This window comes from Gobius niger (assembly GCF_951799975.1).
Source record: "Gobius niger genome assembly, chromosome: 13".
NCBI lineage: Eukaryota > Metazoa > Chordata > Actinopteri > Gobiiformes > Gobiidae > Gobius > Gobius niger.
In genome coordinates, this window is record NC_136864.1 from 15,643,954 (window position 1) to 15,666,672 (window position 22,719).

General features: G+C 40.3%; 2 protein-coding genes and 1 long non-coding RNA gene across 4 annotated transcripts in view; 2 read left to right on the forward strand and 1 right to left on the reverse strand.

The window, feature by feature from the left end:
* The first annotated feature begins 1,206 nt into the window (after positions 1-1,206).
* nop9 (NOP9 nucleolar protein) lies at positions 1,207-11,121 on the forward strand. 2 transcript variants are annotated; one of them, XM_079568972.1, is made up of 12 exons: positions 1,207-1,248; positions 3,945-4,198; positions 4,516-4,752; positions 5,015-5,197; positions 5,423-5,530; positions 5,622-5,763; positions 5,842-6,034; positions 6,382-6,522; positions 6,615-6,734; positions 9,896-10,108; positions 10,646-10,751; positions 10,832-11,121. In XM_079568972.1, the coding sequence occupies exons 2-12, from the start codon at positions 3,973-3,975 to the stop codon at positions 10,984-10,986; spliced, it is 1,824 nt and encodes a 607-aa protein (XP_079425098.1). In that variant the 5' UTR covers positions 1,207-1,248; positions 3,945-3,972; the 3' UTR covers positions 10,987-11,121. The 2 variants fall into 2 exon arrangements, with proteins under 2 accessions (XP_079425098.1, XP_079425099.1); XM_079568973.1 differs by having other exon boundaries at positions 5,426-5,530.
* Positions 11,122-15,346: 4,225 nt separating this feature from the next.
* On the forward strand, positions 15,347-18,144 carry LOC306972349. Its single transcript, XR_013793494.1, has 2 exons — positions 15,347-16,092; positions 17,675-18,144. It is a non-coding gene; the product is annotated as an uncharacterized lncRNA (long non-coding RNA).
* The window catches only part of rem2 (RAS (RAD and GEM)-like GTP binding 2), a 29,632-nt gene continuing 24,597 nt past the window's right edge, over positions 17,685-22,719 (reverse strand). Inside the window, exon 5 of the mRNA XM_079568938.1 lies at positions 17,685-19,022. Coding sequence (XP_079425064.1) covers positions 18,694-19,022 — 329 coding nt within the window. The 3' untranslated portion in view covers positions 17,685-18,693. The remainder of the gene's footprint in view (positions 19,023-22,719) is intronic.

Below are 22,719 nucleotides of genomic sequence, written 5' to 3' on the forward strand. Positions count from 1 at the left end.
CCATGGCAGAGTTAAATAACAACTAAGTTTATTGATCTATTGCAGAGAGAGACCAGATCTATAATACTAAGAAAATATTTAGAGCAGACAAAGCAAGAATACAGGAATGCAACCTTGTAACCTTTTCTTTCTTTACCCAGAATCAGAACTAATCATGAATTGTTCTACCCAGTGGTGATGGAAATGGAATATTTGTTCATGAAATCAATGTGATTGATAGTCCAGTCGTGACATCAGTGTGTGATGAAATGTGTCTGAGTACATCTCTGTCCTCATCAATAGAGGAGCTCATTTGTGGAAGCTTGCAGTGAGAGGTCGAGTCATGATGTGCAGTTGCTCTGGAGACGAACACAAACACACAAAGCCAAGAAGGAGCTACTGCTGAGTGTAATTTATCAACTGCTCTCACTCTCACATCCAAAATCCGCCGGGTTAAAAACTATTTATTCTAAAATAGCCTGCTGTAATAGGCATTGCTTAATAATGACCACCTCGTGTCCTGGAAAGTACTGAAGATATTCAACATACTTGAAAAGAGAAATAACATTCCTCAGTTGTAGTTTTATATGTATCTGCAAGTTAATGCAGTACAGTCCTTGCGTCACAAAAGGTAGGGCTCAATAACAGTCTTGATGCAATGTTACTCAACAACAGCAAAGTAAGCATGAAATCATTGTAATGTTAAACTTGGCCCTAAAATTATGCAATGCTAGGCAGGAAATCACAATGGCAATTTACAGAGATGGTTTAGTGCCCTCTAGTGGTGAACAGGTTAATCGCACAAGCCAAAGCTGTTGAAAAGATTGTACCTGCAAAGCATCTGTAAAATAAAAAATCTTAAGACGAAAATGTTATTTACAAAATAAATAAAAAGTTGTGTGGATAACATTGATTGAACCCGAAGTCTATCGCTCGTTAATTAGATGATAAGCCATGTGAAAACAACTATCAATCGCACTGTGAATGTTGATTGATTTGATACAGAGGCACCAGTCGCCCTGTGGGCACTGGGCCCGCTAGTTGCATTTAACGATTTCGATAAGAGAGTAAGTGAAGAATAAACTATGTGTAATTGATTCTGCAAAAGAATTAAAAAATAATAATGAAGTAACCACTGCGCATGGTAATGATAATAACTGGCGTTGTTCATTGTTCTGCAAATTTAACAATCTTGGCCGACAGAGGGCAGGGTTGTCATAGTTTGACGTCATAAAGGTGCGACAGTGCTTACGGTTTTGGGGCTCACATGTGAGTAAACAGAAAATATTTGGTCCATTTTCTTTGATAATGTTGTTTTAGGGAGTTTCAGCGTACTTAAGTATATTCTTAGGGGTGGTAGTCAACTATATTAATCGTTCTTGTGAATTGATTGAACAACCTTTTACTCACTAACAACCACGCACACACACATGACTTGAAACAGTCTATGCTCGAGACTGTCCCATTTAGGTCTTTGAAAAAAAAAAAAAATCACATTTCGTTCCCTGAATGCGATCTTATAACAATTTGCAACAACTTCTAGATCATCAGCACTGAGAAATTGAAATCTTACTAGCGAGTTCCTCTTGTGAAAAGGGAGGCAGGAAAGAAAGCTTTTGCTGTACAAAGCTCCATTTGATTGTGATAATTGACCAACAGATTTAAGATGAATCACATCTTTACATTTATTCAAAACATCTTTGGTTTATTATCTTACACGTCAATTGCAACGTTGCTAACTCTCTTTTATGTCCAAATGATGTGTTGGATGTAACCTTTTCGTATTGTTAATATTATGAATAAATATTGATTATTGAGCAGTGAGGGCAATACGGGGTGGGGACAGAGATGGACAGATACAGACATGAGACTATATGATAGTTAATGTATGTGACTGTAAGTGTGTGTTATTCTATTGAAGGTTCAGTCCATCTCAGTTCACCCGATGAGTTTAACCCCACCCTCTCCAATTTTTGTGAAATTTGGTATATATGTAATCCATGGCCAGAAAAGCCAGAATTTCAAATTTTAAACTAATCAGACCCATGGTTTTCGAGATATTGCATTCTAAATTTTTCACTTTTTCGCGAAAAAGGGCCTGGCCGCCTACTTTCAGATTGCTGTAACTCAGCAACCACTGGTCCGATTTTCAAAAAACAGGTATGTCTGTAAAGGGGAGACCACGAGGAATCTAACTGTGACATGTGTTCATGTATTTTGGTATTTTTTAGGTGGATTTCCTTTGTACCAATATTTTGACCTTGAAATTGACCCTGTGGGACACGCCCAAACTCTCCGACGCCATGGGAAAAATGTAGCTCTATGTGTCAACTACAACATATAAAAAAAAACTGGTGGGGCTTTCTTTTTCATTTTCATGCAATACCAGGTAGAAGTTGACATACCCACTCCTCCAGACATCCATTCACAGTCCGTTCTGTACAATTCCATTAATTTATATACACAGTGCCTCAGATTGATTTATTCCAAGATATAATGTCAATCACAATCAAATAGTCAATGAAAATTTCACAGCTGTCTCAGCCTCCTGTTCACTTTTTCTGATTTCTACTCCTTTCTGTTCCTTGAGGAACAGTTTCATACACAGGGCCATCGGGAAGCTGAACTCCCTGCATTCACCCATCATGCATTGTGGAGCCAAAAGATGATTTCATTGAAAATTGAGAATACAAGACTCAGCTTCACTGCAAAGTCTCAAAGTGCCTACATAAACAATTTGAACACCAACTTGAAACCTATGGAGGAAATAATTTTGCAAAGGGACTTCGCTGAGAATTTTTCTTATGTAGTGCAAGACCAGATTTAAAGATCTCATTGTGAAAACAGCCATTCTTACATCTCTTGCCATGTTTGATGACTGTGTAAAGAATATCAATCTCTTCCATGTGCCAGTGGAGGAGGTGGTTAGTTGTGAAGCTGAACTCAAGCCTAGATTCAACCTGGCTACGACCATTAAAGGAACATCGCTATTTATGAATATGCATTATTCCATGAATGAATGTGTAAATGTTTTTACCGTATATTCATAATAAACTAAACTGAAACTGAAACTGAATGGCAGTTCCATTGTTTCATCCCTGTTTCAATGACAGAGATGCATGTCGACAACTCGGTGAACAGGTGAGCCCCCCCAGATTTGGTAGCAGTTCAGGAACAACTGAGTAATGAACATGAAGGCATGCTGATATACCTCTAGTTACTAGACCTACGATGACGCTCCATGGATTGGTTTGGTGGAGGACGTCTCAACAACATAAAGTTTAAGTGTCCTAATGGACCTGCTAAAACCTTCTACTTGTATGATAAGATCTTGAAATCTTCTTCCACTTGAAACTACAGTGTTTCTCATAATGACCTGCCCATAATGTCTAACCACTGTTTGAACTGGCCTGTTGAAAAGGAGTAGAAATCAGAAAAAGTGAACAGGAGGCTGAGACAGCTGTGAAATTTTCATTGACTTTTTGGGTCAAAATATAAGTACAAAGGTAATCCACCTAAAAAATACCAAAATACACGAACAAATGTCACATTTAGATTCCTCGTGGTCTCCCCTTTACAGACATACCTGTTTTTTGAAAATCGGACCAGTGGTTGCTGAGTTACAGCAATTTGAAAGTAGGCGACCACAGCCTTTTTCGCGAAAAAGTGAACAATTTAGAATGCAATATTTCGAAAACCGTTGGTCCGATTAGTTTAAAATTTGAAATTCTGGCTTTTCTGGCCATGGATTACATATATACCATTTTCAATTGGACTGACCCTGAAAAAGAGCTGGTTCATCCCAACAGGACTATCCTTTATATAAACAAGTTGGAAACCATTAGTGATGTTGTACACTAAACCAGCACTACTAACACTATAATGTTTTAAATGTTTGTTACTACCAATGTTTTCATTATGGGTTTGCTCTTGGTTTACCTTCTGTTTTTTTCTTTTAAAAATAGTTTAATAGTGCACACGTGTTGTGCCGTTATGGTCGAAATGGAAAAGGAAAAAAAAGCATGGAAGAAAGACGACAAAAAGCGAAAGCACACAGGTGAAAATGCAGATGGTGGGCAGAAGAAGAGGAAGGAAGAGGATGGAGAAAATAAAGGGAGAGGAGAAGGGGGCAAGAACCGCCTGGACCCAACCAGTGTGGGCTACTTTCGCAGAGTGGATGACCGAGTGAAGGAAGCCTTTGAGGACGATGAAATGAAAGGTAAGAATGCATCATCATTAAAGTATAAGATTCAATGTTTGCATAATGAAACTTTGCAAGAGCAAAGTACACGGCTCTGAAATATTAAGACGGGAGATAAGTTTTACATACACATTAAATTGTCTACGGCCCGATGTACTTACTATTTTTATTTATTTATTTATTTATATGTAATATGTATTGTAGTTCATACACTTTGCTGCGTGGCCTTCATTGACGCATTTGCTGATCTTATGAAATGCTGTTGTCTCTACTCTAATTAAAGGTAGAACCTTCAAGCAAGAGATAATCACAGTATTATTTTATGTTTTCCACAGAGATGTTTGTAGAGAATGTTCTTTCTGAAGTCAAAGGAAAAGCTGCTCTCGTGGCCTTGGACCGAACTGCGAGCATCACACTGCAGCATCTGCTCCCTCTCTCTTCTCTGGATCAGGTGGCTGAGGTGCTGAAAGAATTGACTGGAGAAACAGGATCAGACGTTAAGACTGTTGCTTGCAGCTACTGTGGAAGCCATGTCGTAGAAAGCGCAATCCGGCAGATGTCTAGGTGGTCAGGTACAAAGCACACAATCATCTCATTCTTAAAAGTCTTAAAAGTGCATGCAAGTATATTAGTTTCATCTGTAGCCTAACTTTGTGACATTTGAACATGATATTCACAGTAGTAGTTTTACAGAATAGGTATTTCAAAGTCTGGGTTTTTGAGTTGTCAACTATTTAAGACCATCTTCTAACAAACAATACAGTGAGGTATCGATGTAAAACTAGAGGGTTACAGGTGTCTAATGGTAATTTTCAGTCTTTTCAATTTTTCCAGAATCTCCACAAACTGAAGCAGAGGAGGATGGGCCTCTTGCGACACAAGTGCTTTGTCTCAGTCGTGTGGTCAGAGAAAACAGTGCAGAGTTTATCAAACATGTTCACGGCTCGCATGTCGTCCGCACACTGCTCCATGTGATGGCCGGCTGCATTGGACCCCCACGAACTGATACTCAACCAGGTACACACAAATAATGCCTTAGTGTATGTTCCTTCTTTATTTATAAAGCATGGAAAAGATTGGTATTCTCCCATGTTCTCGAGTATAACCACAACTGTCATTTTTATGTCTTTGCAAACTTCCACTAAAGCTGCCATGAAACCAAAGCCTAAATGTGTGGAGAATTGCTTCAAAGAAAAAAGCAAAACAAATAAGAAGATGCTAAGATGCTTTGTTTTTTTCCAGCAGCTAAAGCGCGTCATGTCCCTCCACAGTTAGTAGATTTCGACATACCTACTTCATTTTGGTATGAGTTTAAGGAGCTCACAGAAAATCTCATGACCTGTGTAAACCGTGAGTTTGACATTCGCCAAACAATATTGTGATTATTTATGTACATATTTGTTCTTATTCTAATAGCATAAATGTTTTCCCCTTTTTCCAGTCAGTGTGACCGACTCTATTGCCAGTGCTGTATTTCAGACCATGTTGACAGTATGTCACCGAAAGCGGCCCAAACTTTGTAAAAAACTCCTGAACCACATTCTGGAATACCTAACAAGTCGCAGCGCAGCACCAGGAGTCAGGTCGGCCCAGCCTCTTTTTTTAGATGAGAGTGAAATGCCCTGGCAATCTGTTAAATGTGTGTTTTTCTTTGCTTTTAGTCCACTTCTGGTCTTCCTTAAAGACCAAGCCTCCAGTCACCTCATTGAAAAAGTTATACTGCTATCCCACAAAGCATTGCTGCGAGACATCTATAAAAATCACTTCAGAGGACAGCTTGTTGATCTCGCTCTTCATCCTATCGCCAACTTCACCATTCAGCGACTAACAGCCTCAATAGCAAAATACAAAATGGTGCGTCTAAGTGTGACATGAGTCATGACCGCACAAAGAGTGTTACTGGTAGATTGTAATATTTTTTTAAATATAATTTCTGAGAATAGTTTTACTGATGCAAGGAGTAGCCAATATGTTTACATGGATACTTTTCTGAATTATTGTCAAGCATTTTAAACTATTTTCCATACTAACAGTGATCAACAGTGATTATAGTATATGTAGCAACATGCTGCTATAGCCGTAATAGTAATGTCCTAATTTTCAATCAATAGTTATTTATACATTACTTTCCAATGACACCAAGGAAGCCACAGTTCTTGATATTGGTAATACTAATTAAAGATGTGATCTCTTTCCCCTAGTTCCCGAAGTTGTTTGATGAGCTGGTGGAGGGAGTAGAAGCGATCCTGGCCGCTGGGCACATGGGTGTGATTGTTCAGATGGCTGAGAGCTGTGCAGAGAGCGGAGAGAGGCAGGACGAGCTGATGCGCTGTCTCCTCGGTGTAATTCTCCTAGCGCTTTATTAACTTGTTCCTTTTCACTACAACAACTGATTATGTCCTCTGTGCTTAAAGCTGCCACTTGTCATCCGCAGGCGTTCCACTGTGCAGAGCCAGGCTCCCGTCACACCAGCTGCCTCCCGCTGTTCCTGTCCCTGCTCACTTACGAGGTGTATTACCACTCAGACACAGCAGAGGGCGGCATTGACACACAGGTACTGCTGCATTTTTCTTATGGAAGAACAAGTGGCTTTCAATTCAACAGCATGTGAAATAGCCTTAACTAAATGTTCACCAACATCTGACTTTTTACTGCACATTGTCTTATTAATTGTTGGAAGATATATGATTTTTCCAGCATTTTGAGTTGTGCAAGAAAACACTATAAAGTCTAAAGTACAGTTTGTAATCTATAATCAGTATGTGCTGCTCTCAGCTGTGTCATGACGCGACATTTAAATTTTTTAGAGAGACAGTCGAGGCAATTTAGATCACCAGCCGAACCACCCAGATGTAACCGCACCTCCATCGGTGTTAAGTGAAGGTGGTGGAAAAATGCTCCACCTCTTTATCACCATTGTGAAGCTTTCAATCAAATTGGTCCAGTTGTCATCCCCGCTGTCACTCACCGGTTCAGACCACGCCCCATCCCCTGCCCTCAGTCACTTTCCACTCTAGCAGATCAATCTCAGTTGTGGTTGTTGCTGTAGGCAGAGTCAGGGTCTGACTCTAATGTTTAGTTACTCTAAAAATATTTTAAGGCAGTACATTTCCATTTTGATTTTGATTTTCTATCCATTTGGCCTGATATCAAAGAGGTTCTTCAGAAACAATCCTCCTCCTTCTATCCTAATATTCTACCTTTCTTCCTTTTTCACATCAATGAACTTTAGGTTCTCTTCATCACATTCTTGCATCTTCTCTTTGATCTCCCTCTAGCGTCAGTATCACTTGAGTTATACCTTCAGTGTCAATTTCGCTGAGTTGCAGAGAGATGGGTGGACTCTCAAACCTGTCCTTTGCAAGTTTATCTCCAAGGAATTAAGGATGTTCATGGTTAACTGATTAAGTGGGTGCTAATTGCGTAACCAGTTAAAGAGCCCTTTTGTCTGGTTGACTGCGAGATTCTCACATCAGTGCACACTCACCTGTCCGTCCACTGCCCGCGCGTACAGGCAGATTGATTTTTACATAGCGCTCGATTAATCTTCATGGCATTTTTAATAAAAGAAGTAGGCCTGAAATGACGTCGAGTGGAAACTAAAATACGACAGGTGCAATGATGGCAGCAGAGGGATACAAGTGTGGATGAGGCGGCATAATACATGTCCCACACGTAAACAAAATGAGAGATGCTTGAGAAAGCTGCTAAGGAAATGGAGATCATAGATCCTCGAGTCTCTGTCAGGTCCTGTTCAGTTTATATCAAGCAAGTGAGGCTGTATTTAGTAGGTCTGCCCTTAAAACACATGAAGCGTGAGCTTATGCACAAAAACATAAAGCTAACAAAGAAATTACATGAGAAATTGTAATCACAGTGATATATGTGTGGTCATATACAGTGCCTCTCGTAAGTATTCATACACCTTGAACTTTTGCACATTTTGTCATGTTTATAACCCTAAACATAAAGATTTTATTTTGATTTTTTTACTGAACGTTCACACACAAGTAACAGACAACTGTGAAGTGAAAGCAAATTGATCCATGATTCCGTTATTTTTCAAAAAATAGAAAAGTGAAAAGTGGGGCTTGCATAAGTATTCATACAGCATTTTCTGAGTGCATTAAATTGCCTTTATAACATTCCTAATGACTCCAGAATGTTCACACCTTGGCCTAACTATTAAATAGAGGCCACCTGTGTGTAATCTACTCTCAGTATAATTTCAGCTGTTCTTTTAGGCCCTCAGAGCTGTGGTTGGAGTGTATTGATCACTAAACATCATCATGAAGGCCAAGGAACACCAGAGAGGTCAGAGATAAAGCTGTGGAGAAGTTTAAAGCAGCGTTAAGTTACACAAAGATTTCCCAAGATTTAAACATCTCCTGGAGCACTGTTCAATCCATCATTCAGAAATGGAAAGAGTAAAGCACCACTGCCAACTTACCAAGACATGGCTGTTCACGTAAACTAACAAACTGAACAAGGAGGACACTGGTAAGAAATGCACCCAAGTGCCCCAAGATAACTCTGGAGGAGCTGTGAAGTCCTGCCGCTGAGCTGGGGGAATCTGGACATGGGACAACTATAAGTCGTACTCTACACAAATCTGGCCTTCATGGACGAGTGGAAGAAGAAAGCCATTATTGAAAGGCCATAATAAATCCCGTTTGAAGTTTGCTAGAAGTCATATGGAGGACACAGCTCCATGTGGAAGAAGGAGCTTTGGTCAGATGAGACAATAATTGAACTTTTTGGCCCAAATGCAAAACGTTCTGTATGGAGCAAACCTGACACTGCTCATCGTCCTGAGTGCACCATCCCCAGTGTCAAATATACGGGGGGGAGCATCATGCTGTGGGGCTGCTTTTCCTCAGCGGGGACTGGGGAGATTGTAAGAATAGTTGTGAAGATGGATGGAGCCAAATACCGAGACATTTTGGAGGAAAACCTGCTGGAGTCAGCAAGAGAACTGAGGCTGGGGCAGAGATTCACCTTCCAGCATCTTTGTGACCCTTTGTGACCCTAAACACAAAGATAAATCTACAATGGAATGGTTCAATAAAAACATATTTATGTGTTAGAATGGCCCAGTCAAAGTCCTGACCAAAATCCTATTGAAAATCTGTGGAATAATCTGAAAACTGCTGTTCACACATGCTCTCCTTCTAATGTGACAGAGCTTGAGTTGTTTTTTAAAGATGAATGGGCTAAAATGTCAGTCTCTACATGTGCAAATCTTGTAGAGTCAAACCCCAAAAGACTTGTGCTGTTATTACAGCAAAAGGGGGTTCCACAAATTATTCATTCATGCTGTATGAATACTTATGCAAGCCCCACTTTTCACTTTTCTATTTTTTGAAAAATAACAGAATCACGTATCATTTCGCTTTCACTTCACAGTTGTCTGTTACTTGTGTGTGAATCTTCAGTAAAAAAATCAAAATAAAATCTTTATGTTTAGGGTTGTAAACATGACAAAATGTGCAAAAGTTCAAGGTGTATGAATACTTTCGAGAGGCACTGTATGTGTAATCACCTATGGTCACTTTATGACCGTTAAGGGCAGTTAAAGAAAAGTAAGAAAACCTGCATCCCTACAAAGAATCTAACATGAGCTGTTCCTATGATGTTATGATGTCTTTTAAGTTTATTTCATGGGTGAGACATCAACATCATACATTCAACTCCGTGTTATCTCTTGTGTTCTAGGCCCCACTAAAGTCCATGTGTTATCACGGTTCTCGACTGGTCCAGGCTCTGTCTAAATTCAAAGAGCGCTCCCTCCTCCTGAGCAGCCTGCGCGCTCTGAGCCCAGCTGATCTCTTGACCCTGGCTGCTGACTCTGTGGGCAGCCACGTCCTTCAGGCGCTCATCACCACCTCCAGTGACAAAGGCCGGGGCAAGATCCTTAAGAGGCTTGAGGTAACAATATAACCGTAATATCCTTTAGCACACGACAAGCCCAATTTCTTAATTTCACACTGCATCCTATGTTTGACCCATCACATTTTAATGACTTGAAACTTTGTCTATACTTTGTGACTAAGTTATTGAGCGTCATAACTTCAGTATTTTGGCAGCTTCATTTTGCTAAGTGCCATGCTGCTTGACTCATCCAACTGTTGCCAGCAAAGGACTAGACATGTATTCAAAGCGTTCTCTAAAACTGAAAGGCAGGTGATGAATAAAGTTTTAATATTTGACGTCCATGGCCAAATTTTCTTTTTAATGTAGTCGAAAATATTACAGCCACTCTTACCTTTTTATTTTTGGTAACCTAACCTTTTGCTTTGCTTTTGAAGATTGCAGACATTTGGAAACCACGCACCTTGAGTGCAATTGTCCTTGAGACCTTTTTTTTTTCCTTTGCTGTTTGTATTATGTTTTTTTCTTACTTTGCCTTTGGCTGTTCCCGAACAAATTACATTTTAATATTTTTTTTTGTTATTGCACTTCTAGGGTCAGTATGTGCACATGGCTTGTTCCCGGTCGGGCAGTCGGACTTTGGAGGCCATATGGAGCAGCGCGTCTGTCACACACAGGCAAATCATTGCGCAAGAACTAGGTAAGAAATGTGTTTTATGCTCAGTGTTCAAGACTATGTTGTTCGTTTTCGTTTAAGTGCTTTTTTTCCTTAATCCGCAGCCCCAAGTGAGAGCCAGCTAAGGTCGGATCAGTTTGCGCGGCATGTCTGGGCTAAGTTTGCCCTCTCTCACTTCATCCACCGAAGATCTCACTGGCTGGAAATACAGACCGGAGAGTCCAAGAAAAGAAAATTGTTCAGCGATTTACTTGAATAACTGGCTGTGCAAGTGTTAGGTTTGAGTGCTTAATGTACAGTTTATAATATGTACAATCTTAATCTTTTATAATGTGCAGTCCAATAAACCATGGCCTTCATACACATGGCAATAATTTAAGATAGTGGTTCACTTTTTTTTTTGCATGACCCCTAAGCTTTATCCAAATGACCCCAATCTCGCATGCGGATGATTTCTTTTCTCTTTTTTTCAGGCACTGCATCATCTGATTAATATCAAAGTATCAATTATAATTTTTTTTATATTTCCCTTTATTTTAACTTTTATATTCAAATTATCAAGAAAAAAAGCACCAAATCATTGCGATAGTATTTCTGAATTAATTCCTCCTCCCCCGTTCTATGTGGCTGTGTACCTCTCGGGGTCCACCTATTCTGCGTGAGAAACACTATCTGGGCACAACCTGCATTATTTTACCTATTTATTAGATTGCATATAATTGACTGCCTGAGCCTGACATTTCACGTAACGCAAGCAGTATTAAATCTTCAAAATCCCCGGGCTATCACTCTGACCAATGAGACGAGCTTGCCTGTGAACCTGCTTCTCGGGTCCAATCAGGATGGGAGGGGGAGGAGCTTAATTGTCTCCTCACTTTGCAATTCAAGACTATCACTTTAAAGCTCATAAATGGAATTGCCTATGCCTTTATTATGAGGTAATAACATTTGTAATAACCACAATTCAGTATGTTATGGCATAAGCTAAAGTGAATGCATACTGAATGTTTTGTGTACAACAATAGTTTATCTGATATGTTCTTTCATCATTCTCGATTATTTGAAGATTTTATCTCCTGATGTGTACAAATAAAAAGCCTATTTGTACTGATCAAACTGTTAAATCCTTTGCACTAAAATATGTCCTGAACTGTTTGTTTCAAATGAAGCGCATTCCCAGTGGGGATTTGAGTGAAGAGAAACAAATGAAAGCTGTAGGGAAACATTTGGCGTGTTTTCCGGGCATACCTTTTGTAGCAGACCGGCTGGAGGCGCATCAGCTTAGTCACAGCGGAGAGCATTGATCATGAATCGATTAGAAGAGGACAGGCTTTATCTCAGCAGCCGCCTCTCAGTGAAGCAGACACAGGGCCAGGCGGCTGTCAGTGTGGTACCGGCAACAAAAAGCCTTGCCCAGAGGAAATTAGCGCACACTTTTAAATCATTTTTGTACTTTGGGCAAGACACAACATCAGTGTACACCTGCAAGGGCTGGGATTCAAACCTCTTACCTTCCAATCATGAGACAACCCGCTGTACCACCTGCGCCACTGTCACCCCAAATGACCCCATCATCATCACCAGTGCAGTGTAGTGTTGGATATACTCTGTGCTAGTCCCAAGCCCAGACAAATGAAGGGTGATTAAGCCAGTAAGGACAGCACTGAATCAACTATTTTAATACAATTGCAAATCTTCGTGCAATTGCTATACTTCAAGTGAGTGGCACACAAGTTACTTTTATGGTTTAATGATCTCATGAATAGGCCTGGAATGGGCATCCAGCGATGAATGCTATGAAACAGGTTTACTTTGGAAAGTGGAGAATTGGATAGGCAATATGCAATTAGAAAAATGCCTGATCATTTTAAAGGCACTATACCTGAAAAGTAAATTGTGCCTACAACCTCGTCCCTGTGAAGAATGAGGTTGCAAAAATTGTTTTGGGAAAGTTTGGAAAGAGTTCAGATCACAACTAACATTTTAAATTAGTGGTTTCCTCTTGCATTGTTTGTTAGGGCCTTTTAAGATGAGTTACAGTCTTGTCAGAAATGGTTCCTTTCTGAACATCTTATTGTGGGTGGAAATGTTGTCCAGGTTAATGGATTTTGTTTCATTTCCAAACATTTCAAATTGGAGATGCCACGATCACCCGCCTCAGATCTCTCTATCCGGCTTCACTTGAGTGACTTCAAGCTCCAAGACCAGTCAGGCTTATACAAAGGCAGAGATGGTTAGTCCAGCTATCTACATTTTTGTTTAGCTTTTCAATGATTTGCTCATTGATTTTGTTTCTATGCAAAATACCCTTAGAGCTAGATTGCTTAGTGCACTTACCTCAAAGCAGTTTGCTTGATTCTCCTTGTACATATCCGGGCTGTTCTGGTTTGCCCTTTAATCAAATTGTGTCTAGTCAAAAATAAATGAAATCTGAATTGCAGTGGAGCCCGAGCATCAACAGAATATACCCAAGTACTGCCTGTACAGGTGATTATGAAACTGCCTTCACACAAACAAATGTTGGCTTACAGTCTCTGAAGCTATTCCTATAAAGAGGCCCTCAATGCTGGTGGGACCTTCCCGGATTCAGAAATGTGCTGTTCTCCTTTGCTTTTAGTTATCGGCCTGTTATTTTGTTGCATATTCCGTTTTATTGCCAACCCAAAACACATAAAAGCAGAGTGGGTTTGTACAAGGACATTATCTGCTGCCTCTGCCCAGTTACCACTCAGAGCGTTTACCAAACTGTTACTAATTACATATGCAGCATTGCGAGTGTCATTTTCCAGGCAGGCTGTTCCCACTTCCTTTGTTGTTTGCTTTTGGATTATAATAGCCGTGTGCACTCTGGAGACCAAACAGAGGAACAATGACCTTCAGGCTACAATAAGACTTGGCCTGCCTGATAACGAATCACATCGGATCCCTATTGAATGCAAGTACTTACTTCTCTCCCACTCGATATCATGCCACTGTAGGTGATTGGTGAGCCCAGAGACCTCCCCTGGCTCAAGACTCCACTGATACACACTTGAGAAACCTTTTTCAAAATGTTCTTCTAAAAGATAGCTGGCCTTGTCTAACCTGCCTGGGAAATTTGCATGACTTGGGGAAATTGCTGGAGATAGACTCTTAAAAATGTGCAGTAACTTTCATGAGGTTTTATAAAAATGAGATTCAGTCACTAAATGATCGAGTCAGGTTTCTTTTTCAATATTTCAAATGAAAATAATGAACAGAAATACTACTTCCTTCCCCCATCAGTATGGGACATGAGTTTCAAACATGTCTTTTAAACAACATCCTTGTGTTGAAAATGTACTTCTTTCCCCCTTAGTAAAATACAGTGCATGACTGGCTCTATCTTCTGCCTAAGATTGTCTGTATCTATCCCATTGGCTGTAGTCCCACCTCAGACCCATAGTTTCTTTAATTTTTTCTTAATTGTTTTGTTTCAGCTCTCGTTCAGGCTCTGTTTGGGCATGTATTATTGCAACTTCTGAAGCATATTTATATAATGTCATTGATACAATGTTTTTTTCAAGAAGAAGTGCATCTCCTGTAAAAATCAACATAGTAAATATAGGACGTTGGAGATGCCAAAGGACTTTAGGACTCCTCGTCTCCTTGACAACAGTCTCCCAGCAACCACTACTCCTCAAAGCATCCTCCATCCTCGTCTCTCTCTCTCTCTCTGCCCTCTCTTTCTCTGCCAATCCCCCTTCCCTCCAGAGCGTCCCCATGTCCCCCCTCCACTCACTGTAGACACACAGGACCAGGGTTACTTATAATGAGTTGAGCTCAAGAAAATTGTGGACAGCGCCCAACAGTAAATGCTTTTCTTTAGAACTACAAAGCAAACACAAAGCATCCACAATAGGCTAATCCTTTTTCTAGGTGCTCTCAAGTCCTGGCCTTGAACCTGCCTCAAAGTCCCTGGGCAGCCGTGTAGGATGGGTCAAATTCAGACGACAGCTTCTATAAGGGTAATAGTATTAGAGATGAGTATTTTTCTAATACTAATCTCACTGTATTCTCAACACCATCAGCCCTTTCGTTTCCGGACTGACATATCCCACCGATTTAGATTTGGTCACCTCACCGGCATTGCTGTAGTTCTATTTTCATTTGCTCTTAACCTAGTTTGTGTAAACCATTGTGTCACTTATAATTGACCTTGAATATGGAAAATATTACAACACAGCGTGTCTTTTCAGAAATGATGCAGTACCCGACAACTACAATCTTTCAAAGCTACATAGCCTAAGCCGGTGCGTGCCACTTTCATGTTCTTCTACCCTGCAACCAATTGCGTTTCCCCAGAGGGACTGTCTTTGTTGTAATTGCTTATGTTCAAACCTAGCTGCCTATAGTGGTTTATTTCAATTACATAATATTACATCAGGCTCTTCCGCCAGTGGCTGAACGTGAAGGTGGCTCCACACAGTTTTTCACGTTATGTACAGTATTGTTCTTTGACAAGTAAGTCACACTAACGAGAGCTGATTTTGTACAAGAAAATAAACTTTTACTATATAATATTTTCCAAACTAGTTCAGTCTTTAGATGGAACAGATCAAATCACTATTGTGTCTTGGAAGATTTTTTGCATATTGTAAACAAAGTTCCCTTGGCCAAATAAAATAAATTGTCTACATTTTGACTAGCAATTTCAAGGTATACTTTGTTGTCCATGTAGAGGAAATTGCCACTGCTCTTGACCTATCTTTCAGTGCTGCTGGGGAAACTTGTCTTAAGAAGCGTTTCGGGATGATGGGATAAAATCTCCAGTCACAGGGACAGCATGAAAAGTCCATACAGTGAAAGCCTCTACCCTCTCTCGAATTTAAAGAGGAAGTAACTGTGTGTTATATGACTTTTTAATGTGTGCATTGGTGCTTGTTTCAGTCAGAAAAGTGAGAGTGGGGAAAGTTGATATCGCACCGTTTCTATTTTGGACCAGAGATTTCCTTACAGCCAAATAGTGCCGATGCAGCATGTTTTTTACTGCATGGCCCTAAATGGAGCATGAGTCTTGGGAGACATGCCTTGAGTCATCTGACGACCTGCCACTTCAGCCTCCAGCGAGCACGTATCAGCTGGAGCCTACTCCCACCACTTTTTCCGCTCATTCCAGTGTTCTGGTCATAAAACAAGACGAGACACATTCATTCAGAATCTCAAAGAAAAGTAATTTATTCTCGGCGGATGTACGAGAGTGCTTAGTCGACAGTGACAAATGACCAAAAATGTTTGGAGATGCTGCCACGCTTGAAGATTCATTCAGCCTCCACGGATAAACAAGTGCTTAAAATCAGCCTCTCAAAAACAAAACACATTGAGGTGAAATTAAATAGAACAAGTAGTCTTGAATTGACCTGTGTGAAGTTAGCCCCCCCATAGTGTCAGATTTGCTTCAAAATAGTGTCATTCGTTTGTGCTTCGTTTGTGCACGTTTGTGCACACAAAATTAGCGTTTGTGCGCACTTCGTTTTCGAGTTATTGATCATTGATTGGTAATTGATCAGCCCCCCCATAGTGTCCGATTCACTCCAAATTAGTGTCATTGTTTAGCATTTCGTTTGTGCACGTTTGTGCACATAAAATTAGCGTTTGTGCGCACTTCGTTTTTGAGGTATTGATCATTGATTGGTAATTGATCAGGGTTTAAAAACGGTTGGCTTCATGATAAAAACTTTACTTTTTTGTTTTATCATCAAATGGCACCTGCCATCTTATTTTGTGTTTCCAAAACACATTGTTGACAAATGTGCCATTTGTGCCAACATTAAACAAATTTATGGAGAGCAGAGCCGGTGCTGGCCCTTCTGGGGCCCCAAGCAAAAATCCACACTTGGGCCCTACAGCACACGTCCCATGGCTATTCGACGAAGAACATAATGACCTCACTTCAGGCCCTGCCCCATGTGTGAGAATCACTAACCACAAAGCCACTGTGAGACTGGGATTTAGGACTACTACACGTCTACACGTGATCTCCTTTGTGAGATCAATAAAGGATTATCTTATCTATTTCCCAACTTTTTAAAATGATAAATGGCAAATGGTCCCATTCTGTGGTCCTTGACCCATAGTTTGGGAACCGCTGATTTAAAACTAACTGAAACCTGCACCTGAGGTCTTTATTTTCCATCTCTTGGACCAACTGAACCCATACATTTTGTTTCTAATGTCCACAGCCTTTGTCACTGATATTTTACATTCAGGCAAAGAATGAGGTGAGAAATAGAATTTTTACCAGTTTTTTTGTGTTTTTTCCTGCTTCCATCATGATGAGGCACTTTTTTCTTTGGTTCACAGAAATATTGAAGCTTGCACCTTTAATTATTATTTCATGTAATTCCAAAGTACACAAAATGTTTGTGGTACAAGAAATAAAACACTTTGACAAACTGTGCATATCTTCTGTTTTAGCCACAGTTCACCTTACAAACAGATTTGAACGTGACAGTGTGAAAAAAAGGCAATGTAACAATTTGAGTACTTGGTAACCATGGTTACTGTTGACTCACAGCATTTTCCCACGATAGTTCCATGTAGGTCCCACACCAAAGATATAGGTGTTTCACAAGTGCCTTTTTAAAAATAATAAAATAGATCAAATTTGTAATTCTAATGGTGTGATTTTTGTAGGTAGAACACACACACACACACTCGGGTCTTGGTCTGGTCAAAAACGAAGTGCGCACAAACGCTAATTTTATGTGCACAAACGTGCACAAACGAAATGCTAAACAATGACACTAATTTGGAGTGAATCGGACACTATGGGGGGGCTGATCAATTATCAATCAATGATCAATAACTCAAAAACGAAGTGCGCACAAACGCTAATTTTGTGTGCACAAACGTGCACAAACGAAGCACAAACAAATGACACTATTTTGAAGCAAATCTGACACTATGGGGGGGCTAACTTCACACAGGTCTTGAATTGTCCTGGGTTTGGTCAAAACAGTTGAATTGTATTCATAGCCATGCTGACCTTATACATGCTCCTCGTCCTCCAGTAAAGGGTTCCTTATAGTCAGCAAAAGTATGGCTTGTTGCACAATTGGTTTGAAAAAAAAAAAAAAGGTTTATGGTGGTACATGAAACTGGTAAAGGTGGGAAATGCTTGGTTATAAAATGCACAAAGAAGAGGGCATCATTGTTTATAAAGGGTTTTGCCTGTAACATGGCATTGCTAGAGACACTAGCTAGATTGTGCATTAGCTACTGGCCACAGAGGTGCAGTAAGCCCAGTATTAATTGTAAAAACTACAAAGTCATGTCTTCTACTTGGCATGCTATAAAACAGATCTACAACAGGTATACGTTATTTATGTTCTAAGTAATCAGTGCGTGCTACTTAGGTGTGTCGCCTGTGCCCCCCCCCCCAACCCCTATTTCATTTCTCCTTCTCTCATCAAGTCACTACAGATACAACAACTTGAAGACGCCGCTCTATCAGCTTCAATTGTTTATTGTTTCACCCAGACCGTGGCCTACTTTTCTCATCAAAGTAATTACACTCACTGGAAAGGAGGTCAAAGGTCTGGCTGTTTTATCATCCATATTTTTTAACTATTTCGCTAATACAAAATGTTTACTGAATGTTTCCCTCTCTGTGTGGGCTACACATCAAAGACGGTACATAAAGACGGAGGTTAAGTGTGCAGTTTGCTGTATCATATTTCGGTGATACATACAAATCATTGTCAAGTTTAGTAAATCTGCATCAGGTATCACATTATGACCACCTGCCTAATACACTTGGAACAGCAAAAACATTACAACATATTTTCAGGCTAATGCTGTACCCACTCACTCACATGTGTCCTGATAGAGGGGTCTTAATACTATGCCAAATTGGTAAATTTCCTATGTAGTGCTGGCCTTTTTTCGCTTCATTTGCGCTTTGTCCTTCAGCACATGCAGTTGTAATGACTGTATTAAGTCTGTGTCACAGTGAGCTGAGATCGTGGCAGGAGCGTGACTTCTGTCTGAAGATCTTGCTGCCACGGTGGCGGCTCATCTCCCTGTAGCGCCCCCGGTCTCTGTCCCGCTCTCTGCAGTACGACCTCGGGACCAGCCCCGCCAGGAAGCGTTTGGCTCGACTGGTGAGGCTCTCCCTGCGCCCCGACCCTGGATCACCGTCTGTCCAGCCCGGTCCTACGCAGTCCCCCCGTGCCGTCCGAACAGCGGCCTCCAGCAACTCGGTGGTGCCATGCTCTAAAGAGGCAGACAGCTCCAGGTACAAGCAGTCGAACATCATGGCGCTGGACTGGGCCTCTAGGAAAGAAAGACCAATATTGAGTAAAACATTCAACCAACCCATGGGTGATGGACAGTCGACACATTTATATTGGTTTAAAAGCAAGTCAGTGTCCAAATTAGTCTCTAAAAGAGTCAAGACACAAACTACAGCAAATTAAAGAGAGACAGTCAAGAAATCAACCTCCAATGTAAAAGTACATTGCATTTTAATTACTCACTCATTCATTATTGTTTACTGACACTCAATTATTTATGAACATTAAAGCAGTACTAAGTGACTCATGCCCCGAGAGGCCACAAGCGTCACTGCAGGTGTCGTGGCATGTTGCGTTTTTTTACTCATTAATTGTCCGTGAGAGTAAATATTACGCTGACAGAAAGGACAAAGGGAGAGAGGGATGTTGTACATTCAGTTACACAATGGAGATATTTTTTTTGACTCAAACTTGGCTGTAAATACTGTTTAAGCGGTGCTAGCCCGCAGTTAGCTTTATCCGTTAGCCTGTTAACTTCTTCTTCGTGATTTTATTAGTGTGTATTGCAACCCGGAGGCAGGAAAGTTGCAATTGTGGTTTTCTGACCAGAGACACCAAGGGGAGATTAAAGACCCCCCAATCATCCCATTAACACTTGTATTACCCCCAGAGGGACTACAGAAAAGGATTTACTAAGGTAAACAAGTTACTGAGTACTTTAATTACATTCAGGCATTTATATTCAGAATCATATAACATGCATATGTATACACTGTAACTGTGCGTGTTACACTAACACCACTATTTTACAAGAATGATAGTTCGTCAGGGCACGATGGGGTTAACACGTCCATCTCTTGCTTTCTGCACCTAAAATCTCTTGGCAGCTGCAGTAGCTCTCTGTGGTAATGGCCTCTATCTGATTGCTGTAGACACAGACAGGTGACCAAACGTGTTGTTTCCAATGCTCAGTCTCTGTGCTGCTTGTCCCTGATCACACACACACAGATGATAAGGAGAGTGGACAGATAAAGCCCCATTGTCACGTCAAATTGACTTTTCATCCCTGTGCTTTTGCGTTGCAATTGCCTCAGCTGCTATAGAGCTAAACTGCAATTTTGCAAATGCCAATTTTGCGGCGTTCAAAAGTGTACCACAAAATCTTCAAATTGTTTTACTATGGAATTGCAGCAGATTTAGGTCAGAGCCAGAGAGGTTTTTTAAAAGTGACCTGAATTCAGTGTATTTCTGGGGGGAAAGGATTGTAAGAGCAAAATAATACGATTTAAGCGCTTACAGAAAATCCGCTATACAAGAAGGCTTAAGAGGAAGTTGTGGGAAGTAAATTGATTTGTTGCAACATGAAGGATATATTTATTGGGCCATGTTATAGTGTTAAAACTGGGAGTGCAGCTCAGATCCAAAGCCTGTTAAAGGTGTAGAACGTACTATGCAAAATCACAAAATCAACAATAGTTTAAAATAGTCTCAACAAAAAAACATAGGATAAATTATCTGTCACAAAAAACTATTGGATGTGACATTTGATCCACGGTCCTTTATTACACCTTCATTTAAGATTGTTTAGCAGATCAGAAGTATTATGATGATCACAGCACTTTATCAATACAAGAAGCAGCTGACGAAACTAATAGAAATGGCTATTTTCATGTTCTGCCTTAACTGACTCCATACTAATTGGATCGTCTGTTGCAAAATGCTCTGCTCAGATTTGATGGCTCCTACACAGGCAATTAGTACCATCAGCTGTGTGTCTTATAGTTTGACAGGAACACGGTAGATTTAAATGGAAATCTTCAGGCATAGAAGTATCTGGTTTCAAGCCAAATGAAGAAAATGTATTAAAAAGTTGGAGTGTTATTTATAGCTGTGCAGGTGGCTTTTGGTTTAATGAGGAGGAAATGCAGTTCTGAGAAAGACAGTTCTATGTTTTCAGATTAAAGGCTAAAACAAATATTATTGAATTGTTATTTTATTTTATTTTATTTTATTTATTTATTTCAGTCATGTTAGTTACATGTTTTCACATTTCAACAACTATACATGATTATTTTTATTTTTTTTATATACATGAATACACACAAATGAAAGCTTTATATCAATGCTCATTCAACTGTAATGTAAAAAAGGCTCTTGAGGTGGCACTCACAGCGATTATCACTGGATTACAGAGCAAAAGCATCACTTGTAATTTTAATGATTTATTCAGTATCTTAAAGTTTTACAAAATCGATGACAAATATGCCCAAATTGCCCAATAATTCAGAGTTGCTTTAAAGGGACTAGATGCGAGTTGGTCTTTTTATACTCACTACTGCCACCTCAGGTCTTACGCGCAACTGCAGCCTGCAGTCTCATGCTCGTGCATGACGGCAATTCGGACCCGAATTCACACCTTTTTGAGTGACAGTCAAGGATTATAGATTGTAGTAGTTGTGGTGAATACTGTAGGTCTGAGCTCATTTTACACATTAGGACATTGCTGAAACATGTAAGGGGTGGAAAATACTTAATTCTAACATATTTAAACTCCGTATAGTGCCTTTAAGTCTAAGAGAATCTTGTTTTGTACAGTCCTTTTCTCATGTAAACCCAAGTACTAAGGAAGAAAGGATGGATGGACCTTATTTGTATAGCGCCTTTCACAGACATGCTTTACATGGGACAGTTAACATTCACTCCATACTCAGTGGTGGTAAGTTATACCTTAGTAGCCTCAGCTGCTCTGGGGTAGTCTGACAATCTGCACCATCGGTCCCTTCGACCACCACCAACCACTCACTCTCACATACACCCTAACGTACATGTTTTTAGTGGGGGGGAAACTAGAGCACCCAGAGGAAACCTACTCAGACACGGGGGGGACATGCAAACTCCACACAGAAAGGCCCCGTCCATTGTACATTGCCACAGCTGTCCTTTGAGTACAGACACACATCTGTGGCAATGGACCCTGCAACCTGGTATTCCCTCTCTCCCATCCAGGTAAATTAGTTCCGTCCAAAATTCAGACATAACATGTAATTTCAAAACCGATGTGCGTAAGCAGCTCCACCTGTGTCCCTGGTATTACGGGGTCGATTTGATCTGAGCCGTGATCCGGTCGCCGAACAGCAGCACTGCCTTTTTGTTAATACAATATTATACTGGACTTGGTTGGAGGAAGAGAAGAATAAGATCAGCCCTAAAGCAGATCAACAGAGCTTACCCTAATGCCTCTGAGCTGAGTGAATAGACTACTTTAAAGTGTTTGGGAAAAGTGAAATGAAAAATGACATGAGCAAACAGTAAAATGGTTGAGACTCCAGTTAGATGAGGCTGGAGGATGTGAAGTTAAAACATACATCATATTTAAATTAAAAAAAATATATATATATATATTAACATGGCTTGAACCGAACTAAATGAGGAAAATCATAACTAAAACTGACTTCTGCACAATTCTCTGTTACTATACATTGTTATTTCACACTGTGTTAACAAAATAATGTCTACATGTTAGTCATATGGTGGTTTTGCATTACATTGTGACTTCTTGTGATATGGACATTGGGGCAGTTCATTTTGCCATATATTGTGCAGCCCCAGGGCATTTAGAGCATATGTGCCACAGAGAGGCCACCCCCAAGAAGGCAACTGTTCTGGCTTCATAATCTTTCTGCGTGCACACATTATCACTAAAACTGTGGGTTTTCTCCCAGGATCCATTATCCAAA

What these genes read in the sequence shown, in the direction of transcription:
- nop9 (XM_079568972.1), top strand. Translation starts at nt 3,973, where the DNA reads ATGGTCGAAATGGAAAAGGAAAAAAAAGCATGGAAGAAAGACGACAAA. An exon ending in CAATAGCAAAATACAAAATG is followed by an intron (nt 6,035 to 6,381) that starts GTGCGTCTAAGT and finishes TCTTTCCCCTAG; the next exon opens with TTCCCGAAGTTGTTTGATGA. An exon ending in TGATGCGCTGTCTCCTCGGT is followed by an intron (nt 6,523 to 6,614) that starts GTAATTCTCCTA and finishes TGTCATCCGCAG; the next exon opens with GCGTTCCACTGTGCAGAGCC.